This window comes from Calliphora vicina, chromosome 1 (assembly GCF_958450345.1).
Source record: "Calliphora vicina chromosome 1, idCalVici1.1, whole genome shotgun sequence".
Lineage (NCBI taxonomy): Eukaryota > Metazoa > Arthropoda > Insecta > Diptera > Calliphoridae > Calliphora > Calliphora vicina.
In genome coordinates, this window is record NC_088780.1 from 22159329 (window position 1) to 22174241 (window position 14913).

At 29.3% G+C, this 14913-nt stretch overlaps 2 protein-coding genes across 9 annotated transcripts in view; both read left to right on the forward strand.

The window, feature by feature from the left end:
- The window catches only part of LOC135950094 (uncharacterized), a 140674-nt gene extending 128714 nt beyond the window's left edge, over positions 1-11960 (forward strand). For 4 of the 8 annotated variants that reach the window (XM_065499617.1, XM_065499633.1, XM_065499610.1 and 1 more), the window contains 4 exons: positions 4412-4555; positions 6134-6565; positions 11485-11703; positions 11776-11960. In XM_065499617.1, the coding sequence (XP_065355689.1) occupies positions 4412-4555; positions 6134-6565; positions 11485-11703; positions 11776-11900 (920 nt within the window). In that variant the 3' untranslated portion in view covers positions 11901-11960. The remainder of the gene's footprint in view (positions 1-4411; positions 4556-6133; positions 6566-11484; positions 11704-11775) is intronic. The other 4 variants (XM_065499641.1, XM_065499650.1, XM_065499658.1 and 1 more) reach the window with 2 other exon arrangements.
- Positions 11961-12103: 143 nt separating this feature from the next.
- LOC135950145 (uncharacterized) lies at positions 12104-12654 on the forward strand. The gene has a single exon (XM_065499676.1). The coding sequence runs from the start codon at positions 12343-12345 to the stop codon at positions 12565-12567; it is 225 nt and encodes a 74-aa protein (XP_065355748.1). The 5' UTR covers positions 12104-12342; the 3' UTR covers positions 12568-12654.
- The last annotated feature ends 2259 nt before the right edge of the window (positions 12655-14913 follow it).

The following is a 14913-nucleotide window of genomic DNA, read 5'->3' on the forward strand; positions in this document are numbered from 1 at the left end:
GAATACAAAGAACTGAAGGCATTACTCCATGAAGATTGTTTTCAAACTCAACAAGAGTTTGCATATTGATAGGAGCTACTCCATCAGCAAATTCTTTTTGCGAGCAGCAGGATTCATCCAAAAGCAGGGAAAATGGCTACCGCATGAAATAAAGCCAAGAGAATTTGAGAGACGATTTTGCATATCCGAAATGATGTTTGAACACTATAAAAGAAAATCATTTTTACACCGAGTTAGTACATGCGATGAAAAATTCATCCATTACGATAACCCGAAGCGTAGGAGATCTTATGTGAATCCTGGGCAACCGGCCTAATTGTAATGAAAAAAATTTGTCGATATTGTGTCGTCGATTTTTCGATAGCTTTTGGCATGAGGAAAAAAAGTTCCACTACAACTCACAGAGGGATTTTTTTGTCAAAATCCCTATTTTTCGAAAATTTCAAAAATCGGCAGTTTTGTACAGAAATGTTTAAAGATGAAATATGCATTTATAGTTTTAAGAAACATTTTATTTTATTTTTATAAAATTGAAGTAAAGTCCATGCAGAACCAAAAATTTGCTTATATTTTCACGCAATTCAGTGGTTTATGTATGTATAATTTTCCTGCTAATATAATTTAAGTTTAACATATTTGAAAAATGTAGCATTTCTCCATAAATAAAAAAAACAAAATTATGGGGATATCATAAACCGTTAAGAAGATATGGCCATATCTATAAGCCTCTAAAACTTATTTTATTTTAGATTTTACATGGAAAAAAAATAATGTAGCCCCAATTTTCACCAAGCTGTTTTTTAACAAAATGAAAGGTGGGAGTGTCCTGTTTTGATTTAAAAAAAAAAATTTTCTCGGAAGTTTGCGGAAAAGGAAAGGAAATATCAAAAAAAATCTCATTGAAATTCGGCATGCGTTCTTTTTTTGTTTCAAAAAATGTATATGCCAAATTTCTAGACGTGGATAGAAAAAATGTTATGGGAAAAAATCAGTTTGGGCGATTTTGATAAAATTAAATTTTTTTCTTAATTTAGTCTATATAATTCTCGGTCCCAAATTTCAATGCTCTACGACCACTCCTTATAATTTTTGCACAAAAATGTGTGAAACCATCCCTCTGTGTGACTTATCAAAAATTAATTTTCGAGGCGACCAAATTTAAAGTTTTTGACTACTACTTTAGGTAATACCAAAAAAAAAATCGACTGATTTTTTTTTAATTTTAGCTATTCAAGGTGAAATTATACGCTAAAAGAATGGCGAAGGTTTTTAGACGAGTTTTTGTCGAAAAAACTTTTTTTTTAGATTTTTACTCTTTTTTGTTATTTTAATTTTAGCTATTCAAGGTGAAATTATACGCTAAAATAATGGCGAAGGTTTTTAGACGAGTTTTTGTCGAAAAAACTTTTTTTTTTTTTAGATTTTTACTCTTTTTTGTTATTTTTAAGGTCGAATTTTTTTTCGAATTGATATTGTCGTCATTTTATGCGCGCAATTTTACATTGGATAAATTTAAAAAATTTGAAATAGTCGAAATTTTTTTTTAACATACCTACTAGGGTATTCAATCGATTAACCGATTAATTTTTGACGGTTACCAGTTCAAATAATTTAAAATTGCAGATTTTCGAATAACAAATAAACCGATTAATTTGTGTCGATTAATCGATTAACCGAAATTCCTCTTTTTTTACACATTAACATACATATTTTTTTGTAATTATTTTTCCGTTTCAATTAAGAAACAAATTTCAAATTAAAATTACATATTTTTTCGAACATTCAAGAAACATTTTTAGTGAGTATAAAAACTGACATATTTAATTTACATGTATTTGAAACTTTGTTTGTATTTACATGTATAAACGAAATTTTTTTGGAAAAGAGTTTTTTATCAGAACTTAACGAAACTATTAAAAGTATTCAATATCTAAAACAATCCAAAAAGGACTCCAAGGTATAACTAAAGAAAGAACAGATATATTGGATATTCCTTATCATGATTTCGATTTCTCCAACAATACATCAGCGAGAGAGTTTTTTCCAAGTCAAGTTCTATTAAATCTAAAGAAAAAATAGTTTTAAAGGAAAAAATTGTTTATTTTTTAAAAGATTATTTCAGAAGTTTTCTATAAAACCCTAAAAAACTTACATATACAAAACGGATCTCAAATACCATATTTACTATTATTTTTTGGTTGAATTGTTATGTTTTGTTTTTTATGTACAAGGTGACGCAAAAGTAAACTTCCGATGTTTTTGGCTGTAATTAAAAAAAAATGAAAAAATTTGATTCATCTTGTGGATTATTTTTATTTGGTCTTTTAATTTTTTTTACATCAAGTCGAGCATATGATGTCATGTAAATGGCCGTCGACACTGACTAGAACTGAGGGGCCAATCGAATTTATTTATAGCATTTTCTGATAGGAGGATTACTTTTGCGCCACCTTTATTTATACACAAAATTCGTTGTTGTATTTTAAATTTAAAATTAAAATTGAAATTATTCGGTTAATCGAATAATTTTAAATTAACCGATTATTAACCGAATAAATCTAAACCCCGATTAATTATTTCCTCGATTAACCGATTAAACCAGAAACCCGATTAATTGAATACCCTAATACCTACTAAGAAAACCTTAACAATTTTTTTGACAAGTACTCGTCCAAAACCTTAAGAAAACATTTTTTGGAAAAATAGCTATCTCCATCGTTTTAAGCCTACAATTTTATTTTTAATTGGAAATATTTAGAAAGTTTGGAATCATTGATTTGTTTATTACCTACTAAAAAAACCTTAAAAATAAAAGTTGAGAAAAAGTGATAAAATTTAAATATGTGCGCCACGAAAATGATGTCGTAGTGGAACTTTTTTGTCCTCATGCCAAAAGCTATAGATAAATCGATGGCACATATAGATTGCTAATTCGACCCACCCTAAGGTATATATATACAATAGTATTTGTGAGAAATTTTAATCAGCTAAAATTTAATAAAATAAAGGCCCTATCGTGCTTTCTGATGCAAACGGATATGCTGTTTAGAGTGCTCTAATCATTAATAACTTTACATTTTGGGGGTATTATTAAAATTAAAAATATTGAAGGCTATATTTTATGTATTTTGTAATTTTAATATTACAAACTACTGTTTCTATTAAGTTTCTTTCTGCAAAGGAAAGCAAAAAAGATAATTTAAAAGTATCTCATCTTGGACAGAAAATAATTGGCCTTTTTGAATATACAGTAAAACCTTGATTGCAGACCCTATTCTGGATTACCAAATTATCCGGACTGCTGAATACGAACTTAAAAACACATACTTATTGCGTAGAAAATAGTTCGTTTTTGAAGCAAAAAAAGAAAAAAATTCTATGTTTTTGAAGTAAAAATTAATTGGGATTAACACTACAGTTTGTATGCATCCGGTTTATAAAGTTATAAAGATGCAATCAATCCGAATTACAGAGTACATAATGTAATGAAAATTTATGTCCGGATTACCGACTAATCCGGTTTAACGAGGTTCGGATTATCAAGGTTTTACTGTATTTTGAGATGAGCCTTATAACAACTATCTACTTATTGGTGGCAAAGAGATATTTAACTGCGTTTCTGTATGTTGTTATTACAACATTTTGTTGCTGAAAATGTTTTAATAAAATAAAGATTGAGGGTCTGGTTTTGTAATAAAAAATAGTTTTCTCTTAAAAATCTTTATTGAAAACAACAAATAGAAAAGGAATTAAGTATTATAAAAATCTTTACTTTAACATTTTCTGTGATTATATTTTAACTTTAACTGTACTCTCTAAACTTTAAAACTGTCTCACTTAATATTGTGTGATATTCACCAACATTAAAAATTCATTTAACATCAACTACAATCATGACAACTAGTTAGATACAATCTAAGGACATCTATCTATCTATATGTTAGTTACTAGTTTAGTGATGTTAGTTAAACAAGCTAGGTTAAAATAACTTGTAACAAAAACGTCTACCTCACAGTCTATCTAAATATTATTTATGTGAATTTGTTAAAAATTAGCAATGTATTTATAAAATTAAACTAAATTTTAAATGTTTACACCTTAGATGAGTTTTATTAATCAAGAGTCTCTAGACTATAAATGTACCTAAACAAAAACAGAATAATTGGTGTAACTCATTCAATATATGTATTATAAATTAATTAATTAACTCACCCTTTTAGTTTTAAACATAGATAAATTAAGTTATGTCATTTTCAAACATCATTAACATTTAAACAAAAAATTCAAATTTTTTCTTCAAAAAAAAAAAAAAACAACTTTAAAAATTCAATGAAATGGTATAAAAACGAATTTTGCATAAAAAAACAAACAATATTGTATAAAAACTACTTTGATAAATGCATAACAAAAGTACGCTCACAATCGGTTGGTCCAGAACATGAATCGCCTAAACGTCAGTTACGTTCTGCTAGTACAGCACCCTACAATCGAACGGCTGGCAAGAAAACTCCTACAACAGCTACCCAAGGAACGACTGAGCGTAAGCCACGACCATGTAAGTAATTTGAAACAAAAAATCTAAAAAAAAAATAGAAAAAATTAGAAAACAAAAATTAAACAAATAAAGTAGCTAACATACGTTTAATTCACTTACACACATAAGTTTTTTTTACTTTTTTATTATAATTGGCTGATTTAACAAAAATAAAAAATTTTTATTTTAAAAAAGTTTAGGTTTCAAAATTCCATTAAATTTCATGTTTATTGAAATGAGTTTTTTTTTGTTTTTAGTTTTCTTTTATACATCTAACTTTGTCTAGGTCTTAGTTCTAATTTTTTTTCTGTGTAATTGAATTGTAGCAAATTCAAAGTAGTTTCCATTAAATTGTATAATTTAGTATGACTTGTTTCTTTAAAATTAAACTGAAATTACTAACATTTAGCTGTGATTTTTCATTAAGTTGTTTTTCTTTATACTTTCAACTGTGTTTAAATATTAAAAAACAAAAACAAAATAACAATTTAAATACTTTTGTAAATTGTTTTCAAAATATGTACTCTTAATATTTTCATGTAATGGTGTTGGGTTACTACTACTAAATACTACTCGTACTTACTTACATTTACATATCTTAACAATTCTTATGAGTTTAGCATGTTTGTTTATTAGTTATTTTTTTTTTAATAAAAAAAAATAAAGAAATTTGTATAAATTTGTTAATGTTTTTTAGCAAAACATTTAGAGAAAATAAAATATAAAGAATAATTGGTGTTTTTAAGTGTTTAGTTTATAAAATATCTAAAATTTAAAATAACAACTCATATTCATTTCAATTCGTTTTTTTTAAATGTAAAAATTACATCTTGTTTTTTAATAATTAGGGTGGTTAGTATTCATTCCATGAGTTTTTCTTTTTATTTCTATTTACTTCTCCACGATGTTCATGATTTGAAGTCTGGCGAATAACTGAATGAATTTAATGAAGCCTTACTGTATTTATAAGCTATTCGTTAAGCTTTATTATTTGAGCGAAATGAACTTTCTACTTAAAGCTTTAGATTGTAGTGTTAAGGGTTTGCTCCAGTTGAAAGCTGTTAAAGCTTTAAAACAGTGTTTAAATCAGAGATCACAAGCAGGGGTTTATGGAAATCAGTTTATTTAAATTTGTGTTTGAATATAAATAAAAATAATTTTAATTTGAAATCAAAGAAAAAAAGTGAATTTTGAACGATCTCTGGTTTAATCAATTTTGCAATTATTTTTTTTAACATAACTTTTGAAACATCAGCTTTATAAGCTTTTAAGCTAAAGCTTTATAAATACAATATTTCTTAAGCCTTATTTTTAATTTAAATTACATTTCTTTTAATTTTTGTTTTATATTTAACTAACAAACAGAAAATATCTTAATAAATCGGCACTTTTTTTTGCCAAAAACAACAACTTTATTTAATTTTAATTAAAGCTTTATGTTTTCTATATGTTGTAACAAAAACATTTTTTTTATCAACTAAAAGAAAAACAAATTCAATTTTTATTTATTTACTTCTTTATTCTTTTATTCCCACGTTTTATTGCCCACATAATTTTTTAAAACAAAAAAAAAATACAAAAAAAAATCTATATATATAGCTACCCTATCCACAACATTTCATTCCCGTACGAAAAGTAGTTCATTACCTCCTCCTAGTGGTAGGGCTCATACAATTGCTGCTGCTACTGCTAGTCATGCTGCTGCTAATGCAAATCAAATGCATTTGTCAAACAAATCACCGCAACCGCCTCAAATGCGCAAAAGTGACAAAGACAAAACCAATGCCGCTAAGCCACGTTCAAAAACGTCAGCAGCTAAATCATCATCTTATCCTTCACATCCTCCATCAAACGTTATGACAAGCTCAAAAATATTGGTAAATGGTCATGATGCTCATCATAAGGATGTTGTTGATGTTGACGATAATGAGCATGATAATGATAAAATTATTATTAGAGCTGGCAAGAAAGCTAATTTATTGGCTTTAGATCATTTAGCTGTGCCAGGTCGTGATAAGAAATTGATCGAAAGTGAGTAGAGAAGGTCGTTCAACAAGAAACTGATGTTCACAATTTATACAAAACATGCATACATATGACTTATTTTTTTGCAAAACAGGAATGTTATATTCAATCAATATGTATCTACATTTACTATTTCTTATTTTAATTTTTTTTTGTTCCTAACTAATGTTTTTGGTTTAACCCCAAAAGAAAAAATAAACAAAATGCCTTAAACACTTGTGAAATTGAAAGTAACTTGCAAATTGTAAAATGTATGTGTATTGATTACACTTGTGCTCAAATAATTAAGTCATCGCTTTTCTTTTGAATTGTTTGAATTCTTTGGCATTTTTTTACCCAAAGGATATCCAGATATGTTGGAAACATTCTGAAACAATTGTGGAAAATATAAACTGAAAAATAAATTTAATTACTCCACCTAATCGTGGTTAAATTAGGTCCCAGAAATTCATCGCTGTCCCCGTAGAAGGAGTAGATGCATCTAAGATTTATCCTTGATAGCTCAAGGAAGAATGATAGGAATGGGATTCCTAGGAAGCGTTCCTTCAGGTTTATCAGAGCCGGGCAATGGCAGAAAAGTTAAGACACTCTCCTCCTCTTCTTCATTATGACAGCTTCTACAGCAGTCGTATTTGCGCATGACGGAATTCCATAAGTAGATTCGTCCTGCTGGCATCATATATGGGCCACCATCACTGTGGGAGTAGGGTCCCCGAAGATTATGAATCTAGAACTGAATTTTATACCTGCTGCCAGGTGTTGAATAGCTCCCGCCCCACTGGGGAATAACAGACACAGACCACCATCCGCCAAATATGGGCTGGTGGATTTCGGACGGACATAAAATGAGTCCTTGCAGACCAACCGGACCATAACCAATAAAACCATTATGTTAACCGCAACTGTACTAAAACTGACAACAAAACCATTTGTTCACTGCAAATGAACTAGAACTGAACTAGAACTGAACTAGAACTGAACTAGAACTGAACTAGAACTGAACTAGAACTGAACTAGAACTGAACTAGAACTGAACTAGAACTGAACTAGAACTGAACTAGAACTGAACTAGAACTGAACTAGAACTGAACTAGAACTGAACTAGAACTGAACTAGAACTGAACTAGAACTGAACTAGAACTGAACTAGAACTGAACTAGAACTGAACTAGAACTGAACTAGAACTGAACTAGAACTGAACTAGAACTGAACTAGAACTGAACTAGAACTGAACTAGAACTGAACTAGAACTGAACTAGAACTGAACTAGAACTGAACTAGAACTGAACTAGAACTGAACTAGAACTGAACTAGAACTGAACTAGAACTGAACTAGAACTGAACTAGAACTGAACTAGAACTGAACTAGAACTGAACTAGAACTGAACTAGAACTGAACTAGAACTGAACTAGAACTGAACTAGAACTGAACTAGAACTGAACTAGAACTGAACTAGAACTGAACTAGAACTGAACTAGAACTGAACTAGAACTGAACTAGAACTGAACTAGAACTGAACTAGAACTGAACTAGAACTGAACTAGAACTGAACTAGAACTGAACTAGAACTGAACTAGAACTGAACTAGAACTGAACTAGAACTGAACTAGAACTGAACTAGAACTGAACTAGAACTGAACTAGAACTGAACTAGAACTGAACTAGAACTGAACTAGAACTGAACTAGAACTGAACTAGAACTGAACTAGAACTGAACTAGAACTGAACTAGAACTGAACTAGAACTGAACTAGAACTGAACTAGAACTGAACTAGAACTGAACTAGAACTGAACTAGAACTGAACTAGAACTGAACTAGAACTGAACTAGAACTGAACTAGAACTGAACTAGAACTGAACTAGAACTGAACTAGAACTGAACTAGAACTGAACTAGAACTGAACTAGAACTGAACTAGAACTGAACTAGAACTGAACTAGAACTGAACTAGAACTGAACTAGAACTGAACTAGAACTGAACTAGAACTGAACTAGAACTGAACTAGAACTGAACTAGAACTGAACTAGAACTGAACTAGAACTGAACTAGAACTGAACTAGAACTGAACTAGAACTGAACTAGAACTGAACTAGAACTGAACTAGAACTGAACTAGAACTGAACTAGAACTGAACTAGAACTGAACTAGAACTGAACTAGAACTGAACTAGAACTGAACTAGAACTGAACTAGAACTGAACTAGAACTGAACTAGAACTGAACTAGAACTGAACTAGAACTGAACTAGAACTGAACTAGAACTGAACTAGAACTGAACTAGAACTGAACTAGAACTGAACTAGAACTGAACTAGAACTGAACTAGAACTGAACTAGAACTGAACTAGAACTGAACTAGAACTGAACTAGAACTGAACTAGAACTGAACTAGAACTGAACTAGAACTGAACTAGAACTGAACTAGAACTGAACTAGAACTGAACTAGAACTGAACTAGAACTGAACTAGAACTGAACTAGAACTGAACTAGAACTGAACTAGAACTGAACTAGAACTGAACTAGAACTGAACTAGAACTGAACTAGAACTGAACTAGAACTGAACTAGAACTGAACTAGAACTGAACTAGAACTGAACTAGAACTGAACTAGAACTGAACTAGAACTGAACTAGAACTGAACTAGAACTGAACTAGAACTGAACTAGAACTGAACTAGAACTGAACTAGAACTGAACTAGAACTGAACTAGAACTGAACTAGAACTGAACTAGAACTGAACTAGAACTGAACTAGAACTGAACTAGAACTGAACTAGAACTGAACTAGAACTGAACTAGAACTGAACTAGAACTGAACTAGAACTGAACTAGAACTGAACTAGAACTGAACTAGAACTGAACTAGAACTGAACTAGAACTGAACTAGAACTGAACTAGAACTGAACTAGAACTGAACTAGAACTGAACTAGAACTGAACTAGAACTGAACTAGAACTGAACTAGAACTGAACTAGAACTGAACTAGAACTGAACTAGAACTGAACTAGAACTGAACTAGAACTGAACTAGAACTGAACTAGAACTGAACTAGAACTGAACTAGAACTGAACTAGAACTGAACTAGAACTGAACTAGAACTGAACTAGAACTGAACTAGAACTGAACTAGAACTGAACTAGAACTGAACTAGAACTGAACTAGAACTGAACTAGAACTGAACTAGAACTGAACTAGAACTGAACTAGAACTGAACTAGAACTGAACTAGAACTGAACTAGAACTGAACTAGAACTGAACTAGAACTGAACTAGAACTGAACTAGAACTGAACTAGAACTGAACTAGAACTGAACTAGAACTGAACTAGAACTGAACTAGAACTGAACTAGAACTGAACTAGAACTGAACTAGAACTGAACTAGAACTGAACTAGAACTGAACTAGAACTGAACTAGAACTGAACTAGAACTGAACTAGAACTGAACTAGAACTGAACTAGAACTGAACTAGAACTGAACTAGAACTGAACTAGAACTGAACTAGAACTGAACTAGAACTGAACTAGAACTGAACTAGAACTGAACTAGAACTGAACTAGAACTGAACTAGAACTGAACTAGAACTGAACTAGAACTGAACTAGAACTGAACTAGAACTGAACTAGAACTGAACTAGAACTGAACTAGAACTAAGCAAATGCGTCAAAAAATACTCTAAATATTTTGAAAATAAATATTTCATTTTAATTAACATTAAAAACAGATGACTTCAGTAAGCACAAGTGTAATCAATTAACTTGTAACTAAATGTTTGCCTTATATGTATGACGTGAATCACTAATTTGATAAAACAAAATTATTATTGTACTTCCAAAGAAAAGAGTATAAACCTTGAAACATTTACTTATTATAAACAAAATTTTATACAACTTAATCAACAACCAATTATTTGAAAAAAACCTAAAGATTTTATTTTGAATAACCTTTAAAAAAAACTGTAAATGTTGCCTGGTTATTATGTATTAGAAATGTAAACAAATTAAATGTAATTTTATGTATTTGTTTTATAAAATGCCTTCAATGTTTGTAACAAATGTAAAAATAACATACTAACTTGTATTTGTAGTCCTTTTCTCCTGCTCTGTTTTTTCTCTAGACTTGTTGTAAATACATAATTAACAATTTCCAGTAGTTGAGTGTTAAGTACTCGTAGTTTTATTATTAACTTAAGTTGCTGCGTTTAAATATAAATACTACTCTCCGATACTTCTCTACAAAACTCAAAAACTAAACAATCAACTCTAAAACTTAAACTAATTATAAATACTAACGATTAAATACTCCTCCAACTAACATTTTAACATCACTCTCTCACAAGCAAAATAAAAATTATGTGTTACTCTATCTCTTATTCTAACTCTTACTCTAACTCTTACTTACTCTGTCTAACTCTATTTGAATTTCTTTGTCTTACTTTATAAACAACAATAACCATAACAACAACTTTACAACTATGATCATAAAAAAACTTAACAATTAACAAAAGCTTGGTTGAAAAGTTTGGTTTGAAATTGCAAAATATTTTATGGAAAAGCTCTTAAAGCTTTAAGCATGCCTTTTAAATTGATGGTTTTTATTTAAGCAATTAAGAAAAATCTAATTACTCAATTTGATATTTTAATTAAATTTATTTCTTTTGATTTAATGCAGCTTTGTTTTACTTATATTTTCCATATATTTTGTTAAAAACATAATTTTTCTAACAGGATTTTTTTTTTGTTGAATTCAAATATTTTGAAACCTAATTTTTGAATACTAAACCATTTTACTAATAACAAACTATTAAGTATGCTTTAATTAAAAAATAAACAAACTAAACATAACAAATGATTGATTTTTAAATAACTAACCATTAGATTGAGGGGGAAAGAGGATATTTATTATATATTTTCTGTTGTTAATATAGATGATACCGAAGATGGCCGTGATACTGCCATATCTGTATCCAGTTGCAGTCCCCAACCAGTGGCTGAGGTTCCCGAAGAACCCATTGTTAAATCGCCACCCGAACCTACTCGTGTCAAGAGTCCCGAACAAATAATTATGCGTTCACCAGATCCCGTTAACTGGACTGTACCCTTGGATACAGGGAAAACATTTACCGTAACACAAAACGTCAAAGAAGGTAGGTTTAGAGTTTAAAGTAAAAACGTTTCCAAATAATTGGTTTAACATTTTGCGATTAATAACATTATAGGTGAAAATTATAGTAGACCACAAAGTGAAATAAAAGCTTCTACCCCTGTAGAAAAGCCACCACCACCACCCCAGTCGGCTCCTCCCGAATTGACTGAACAAGTCAAAATGGACGGTAAGCTTTAAAGCACGCTTGTTCTTCGTAACATCCATATCCAATAAAAAACCAAAAAAAAAAACAAAAAACGCTTTTCAATACTAATTCGCTTTCATCATTATATATCATCATTAAACCAAAAAACGTTTTTAAAAAAAATCTAACTCAAAAAAAAAAGCTTAAAAAAGTCAATCAATCAAGCAAGAAAGCACTTTTTTCGTAACACTTCATTCTTCTTCGTAATTTAATCCCTTAATTCACTCACGTTTGTGTGATAAAGCAGCCTGGAAAACAAAACAACCACGCAGCAATAATTCTCACAATAACAACAACGAAGCTAAGTCACCAACACAAACTACTACAACCACAACTGGCAGTCCTACATCGGATGTGGGCAAAAATACTCTACTGCAAAATAATGCCAACAGAAAACCAGTGCCTGGCACCACCATCAGGGTCCTAGAAGATCCCATGTTTGATGTAGATGTTATATTGGCTTCATCGGCCGCTGCAGGAGGACAGCCACAACAAACACAACAACAACAGCAGCAAGCCGCTAATTTGTCTTCATCCTCTAATTCAACAACTACCACAGCTTCTACAGCTCGTACCACAGCCACAGACGTTCTAGAAAAGGCTCGTGATCGTTTTGATCGTTTTTGGGGCGGTAGCACTAGCAAAGAGGAAAGTGTTTAAGTCAATAGATTTTTATTAAATCACAAATGAAACCAATAAAGTCTCAAAGTATATTTATTCTGATGAAAAATATACAAAGAAAAACAATGGCTTTTAAATCTTATACTTGAACAACAAAATACAGTACTTAAACATCTTAAGAGAACAAAAAAATATTTAAGAAACAGAAATAAACAAATAAAACAAAATAGTATTAAGACCTTTTTGCAGTTAAGAAAATTACCAAAAAAAAAAAAACAAAACCCCACACAAATATTGAACAACATTTAGGTTGGTATTTAAATTGCCTAAATTATTTCTCTAAATTTTTTTTAAAAAAAAAAACAAAATTGTTTTACTTTTTCTTTTTATTTCTTGTTTACCACTTACCTTCTTGCTCACACAAGAGTTCAGCAACGACAAACATTAAAATTGTTTAAAGCCTTGCTTTATACACAAATATGGTGTAAAATAACACTCTCTCACATAAAACACATACTTACACACTTTCAAAACAATGTGTTACACTTTAAAACTAATGCTCAGCAAAAGAGAATCATTTCAAAAAGAGCTACCAAGCTTTGAGTAAGACAAAATATTTTTGCTATTTTAACGTGAGTATTACAGCTATACAGCAACAAAACAAGCATACGAGTTCATACATTTCATTACAACAACCACAACAACAACAAGAAAAAACCAAAGACACGAAGACCCGTCCAAAAAAAAATATTAATAAAAAAACAATTAAAAACAATAAAAAAAGAAACTTAAAAACTCAAAAAGTAATTAAAAACAAAAACTTACTAAAACATTAAAAGAAAACAATTTTAGGCCATTTTATTATTCAGGCGCATAGAAATTTCCGTCATTAAGAAAACAATTTTACATACATTAAAACAAAAACAAAAACAAATTTAATTCTCGTATGTGTAAAACAATTTTCAGAGGGTATTTAAAATTAAAAAAAAAAACATTTTAATATTAAATATAAGCATATTAATAATGAACTAGAAAAACAATTATTAAATAAAAAATTTTTCATAAATTTCTTTGCCTTTTTCCTAAGTGATTAAATTATTTGTGTTTTTCTTTTTAATTTTCCAATTTCTTTTTTTTGATAAAATTCTCAAGTGCTTAATAATATGTTTAACACAAATTTTTTTTTAAAAAAAATAATAATTTTAGTTAGTTTCATAAAATTTGAAAACTTGAAAGTATTGAAAATATTTTTTAAGCTGAATCATTAAAACAAAAAAAACTCATTATTAAACTAAATGACAAGCAAAAGAAAAGTATTATTATTGGATTATGATTAAGAACGTAAGAAGAAAACCAACACTGCAAAACAAGTCATTATAATTAAATTAATAAAATGCATGTTAAATTGATATTATTATAAACTTATTACAAACAAAAAAAAGAACAAAAAATGCAAAAACCAAATTTATATTTACATTACATTTATATTTATATATTATTATTATTATTAAAAAACAAAACAAAAGCTTGCATTAGATGTTTTTTGTTTAAGATGATGTTAAGCTTTTTTTTAATTTTCTTTAATAGCGCAGTGTATAGGAAATTTATAGAATAATTTTAAATAGGCTCCTTAATTTGTTCTTATAAGCTAGAGCATACTTTAAGGCGCAAATAATAATGATAATACACTTGTGTGTAATTTGTGTGACATGCTTGAATTGAAGAACTTTTCTGAATGTTTATTATTTCAAGGCTTTTATAGTCTATGCAATATTCCGATTTAATTATTTAAGTATTGTTTTATGACCTTAGTATTTTGTTAGAGATTACTGAAATTTTTATTTTAGATGTTTTTGAAAGTATTGCTTACAAATGTTCTTTGTTCAATTTTACAATCTTTCAAAACGATAAATTAAGTATAATAATTGTTGATTGTAAAGAATGATTACATGATGTCTATGATCTCGTAGATATTTTAGAATTCATATTTTTTAATATTTTCATGTAGGTTTAAAAAAGCCTTAGTGATTGCAATACCAAATCGATGAAGGTTTTTCTAAAATGTTTTCCAGTTTCAGTTTTATGGACTCTAGAATTTGGTATATTTCGTCATTAGATAATATCAATTTCAAATCAAATGCGTCCATCCAAAACCTTTAATATGACACCCAAATTAAATATTTTTCCTTTAGAAAGAATATGAGAAAAATTAGAAAAACTTTATATAAATTTTTAAGAACAGTTAAATCTGAAGTCGCTTAATTCATTATATATACAATTTTTTTATTTTATCAATTTGTAGACGTAAATCTGCAAGGTTTGATACCTTTGAGAGTACAAGAGATGACTAGCTGGCTTCTGTCTGTCAAAGCACTGGCAAGTAGA

Excerpts from the sequence above, each read along its gene's own strand:
- LOC135950145 (XM_065499676.1), top strand. The coding sequence starts at position 12,343 with ATGTTTGATGTAGATGTTATATTGGCTTCATCGGCCGCTGCAGGAGGA.